At 36.9% G+C, this 3,549-nt stretch overlaps 1 protein-coding gene across 1 annotated transcript; it reads right to left on the reverse strand.

The window, feature by feature from the left end:
- Positions 1 to 1,262: 1,262 nt before the first annotated feature.
- LOC149195736 (putative indole-3-pyruvate monooxygenase YUCCA9) lies at positions 1,263 to 2,840 on the reverse strand. Its single transcript, XM_089408007.1, has 4 exons — positions 2,163 to 2,840; positions 1,714 to 1,962; positions 1,519 to 1,641; positions 1,263 to 1,433 (listed from the first exon to the last, which is right to left on the reverse strand). Exons 1-4 carry the CDS (start codon positions 2,838 to 2,840, stop codon positions 1,263 to 1,265), a joined length of 1,221 nt encoding a protein of 406 aa, XP_089264133.1.
- Positions 2,841 to 3,549: the final 709 nt, after the last annotated feature.

Raw genomic sequence — 3,549 nt, forward strand, 5'->3', positions numbered from 1 at the left:
AATAAAATGAGTATCTTTTGATAGTGATAAATCAATGGTTTTGACACTTCCCATTTCCACTCTAGGTTAGTGGTTATAGCAAAGTTTTTTGGTGTTTATGTTCCTTTTCTCTTTGACATTCCATAGACCTAGCTATGTAACTAGTGGCATTATTTTTCATTCCTAACCAACAATATTAATTTCTGCAATAGTCTTCTAGTAACTACTATGTCCAACATATAGAACATTACACATTTTTTTTAATACTAGCTTCCTTAATTTATAAGAATTAAGAACATACACTTTATTTCTATACATAAGCATTCCATCTACTTCTATCTTGTACTATCTATATTTATGTCACATTTTCCATATTTTCAACACACATTGTGGTAACAATCTCCTAATTAATATTGCAATAGTCTTATATTTATATCACATTTTCCATATTTTCAACACACATTGTGGTAACAATCTCCAAATTAATATTACAATAGTCTTCTAGTAACTAATATGTCCAACACATAAAATATTACACATTTTTTTAATACTAACTTCTTTAATTAATTAAAATTAAAAACATACACTTTATCTCTATGCGAAAGCATTCCATCTTCTTCTATCTTGTAATATCTATATTTATGTCATATTTTCCATATATTCAACCAATACATTATGATAACAAGCTCAAGTCATTACATATAACTACTTCGGTATAAATTCATAACAACTATTCTAAGTAAAGAATCCACACCAAGTAATTTTCATTTGAATTAGTAATCTTCAAAATGAGTGCACTCGTGTGCAATTCATTAATAATTGGAAACTTTTTTCACACTTAAATATCCTTTCAATTTAATTCCTTTATTTTATAAAAATATAATAAAAAAACAATCTTAGAAAATCTTTTTATGGATCTCTTATACTATCTAGCTGCAAGCCCATGAATAACATTATTTAAAACTGTTAAAAAATAAATTTAATATTATTCAAAACTATGTAAAATTAATTACATTACAAAATTAGAAAAATACATTCATGAAATATTCCAACCATTCTCACCTATCATACATATTTATCTTTTCCAGGATATTCAAACCCAAAATAAAATAAAATTTAAAACGGGAATCACTCTAGCGTTAGCTGTTCCATCTCGTACGTTGTGTTATTTGAATTAGATCACTCCAGCGACGAATGGATACACTATTCCCGATCTGCCCGCCCGGTGGCAAATTCAAGTGAATATGTACACTATCCCCAATCTGCCCGCTCGAATGGGAAATTCAAGTGTTGACGGCCTGAAATATATCTTGGGCGATCAGCCGAGCGTCCATCGAAGATCCGAGCAGACCTGCTCTTCCCAAGCCGGCGGCATACAGACCCTCCCTTCCCTTCCAGTTGTCTGGAGACGGCTTTCTTGGAAATCCGTCGTCTGAGAAAAGCTCTCCGCTATTCTAGAAATTAAGTGGCGAATTTCAAAATTAGGGATCTTCCAAAGAAAAAACCGTACGAAAGCCGAAAATCACTGATTAGGCATACCTTGAGCCAGCGGAGTACTGCACTCCTGTAACCAGTCGCAAAAATTATAGCGTCGAAATCCTCTTCTCGCTTGTCTTCGAACTCGACACCAGTGGCCGTTGCGCGGCGGAAATTTGGGACAACCTGCCATTAAAACTGTTAACGGAGAACTTGGACTGGCTTCGAAATTCTGCGGGAAGGATGGAGTCAATTTACCTTAATTTTGCCTTGCCGTATTTTGGCCATCGTGCCGTCGTCCAGCACCGGGGTTTTCCCTGTCTTGAACTTCATATCGAACGGTCCTTGCACGGGGCGGGGTATTCCGAGAGAATTAGTGTTGCCTAGGGTTAAATTACTGTACATGACGAACAAATTGTCCACCATTCGCAGCGGCAGCAGCTTCAGCAGCAGCATCGCAACAGAGAATGTGGATCTTCCAAGAACTTTTCGCGGCAGGACATGCGACTTAAAATGCAAAGAGAAGACAGACGAAATTATTGTGTGGACGAGAAAGATTAAAGCATCGAGATTCATGAAATTGTGAATGATTAAAAGGTTCAAAGATTACAATTTAGCTTTAAGTTTTTGGCAGAAAATGCAAAAGATTTGAAATAGCTAGCGCAGAAATTGAAATAGCTGTAAAGATTTAAAGATTTAAGGATTACCGGACTACGAACTACAACAGAGGGCCTTGCGTTGTTATTTACAAGATCCAGAGCTATTTCCATGGCAGCGTTACCGCATCCGACGACGAGAACTTTCTTGCCTTCGAATTCTTTTCCGCTTTTGTAATCAATCGAATGGATAACAGTTCCTGCAAAGCCTTCCAGCCCCGAAACGTCTGGCACGAATTTTTCACCGTTTTCACCCGTCGCCACAACAAGAAACCTGCCGAGATACTCCTTCTGGGAATTATCCGAAGAACACCTTGCAAGAACATGCCATTTTCCCGTTTCTTCAGAGAAGCTCGCAGACTCCACTGACTGGCAGAACCGCGGGTGAATATTGAATCTTTTAGCGTATTCATCCAAGTAGTGAATAAATTGGTCCTTGGAAACAAACATAGGGTATTCATCCGGAAACTGCATGAAAGGAAGCTCGCAGAATTTCTTGTCTATATGCAGATGGATCTGATCGTACGTCCGGTACTTCCACAGGGACGCCAGGCAGCGTTCTCTCTCGAGAATGACACTGGCAATTCCAAGCTTTGAAAGGCATACTGCCACGGCCATTCCGGACGGCCCAGCGCCCACTATTATAACGGTTGCGTCCGCAGAATCATCGAATGATTTGTGGTGTTCTTTTTCCGCAAGCTGTTCGGATGGTGTTGAAAAGTTTGCCATTTGGTCAACAATTCAAATTTTCCACGCCGCCTTCAAACACAAAGCTGCACAATCTTGTCACACACCACAACAAATCCAGTTAAAAATGTGTTATATTCATTTCTAGCAGAAGAAAGAAACAAGATAAATCATAAGCGTTATCAGTTCACACATTTTATCCTTTCACAAAGATGCACGTGACGAAGGTGTGAATTTCTGTTTTCAATTTTACTGAATGCTATTAAAGATGCCCGTGAATTTTGGCACCAAATAACCAGTCTGGACATGTCACGGAATTTCGGCTGCACATGGGTTATAAATGTACTACATGTACTGCGTTGTGTTGTATATGACAGTCTTTTAGATAACTAGCCTGCCAGCCAAAATTTGAACGTGGTCATATATGGTTCCATGCATTATACATTATGGCTCATTGGCAAGTTGATTATTTTCAACTTTGAGTTTTAGTTTGCAATTTCTATTAAATATTATTAAAAATATAACGTGATAAAGGTGTGAATTTCTATTTACAATTACTATAGAATACTATTAAAGGTGAACTAACTTTTTTATTTAGATAGTAAAATTTGGGAATATTTTCAAATCTCAAATAAAACAACCAAAAAAAAGATTTCAAAATATTTAATAAATACCAATATATTATGCGATGCGATCAGAATAAAGATGCCTATGGCATAAGTAATTGGCACTTTGTGGAAGAGTTATAATG

Source organism: Pinus tabuliformis, chromosome 2_2, assembly GCF_031772625.1.
Source record: "Pinus tabuliformis cultivar Carrire ecotype Pingquan chromosome 2_2, CPIR1, whole genome shotgun sequence".
Classification (NCBI taxonomy): Eukaryota; Viridiplantae; Streptophyta; class Pinopsida; order Pinales; family Pinaceae; genus Pinus; species Pinus tabuliformis.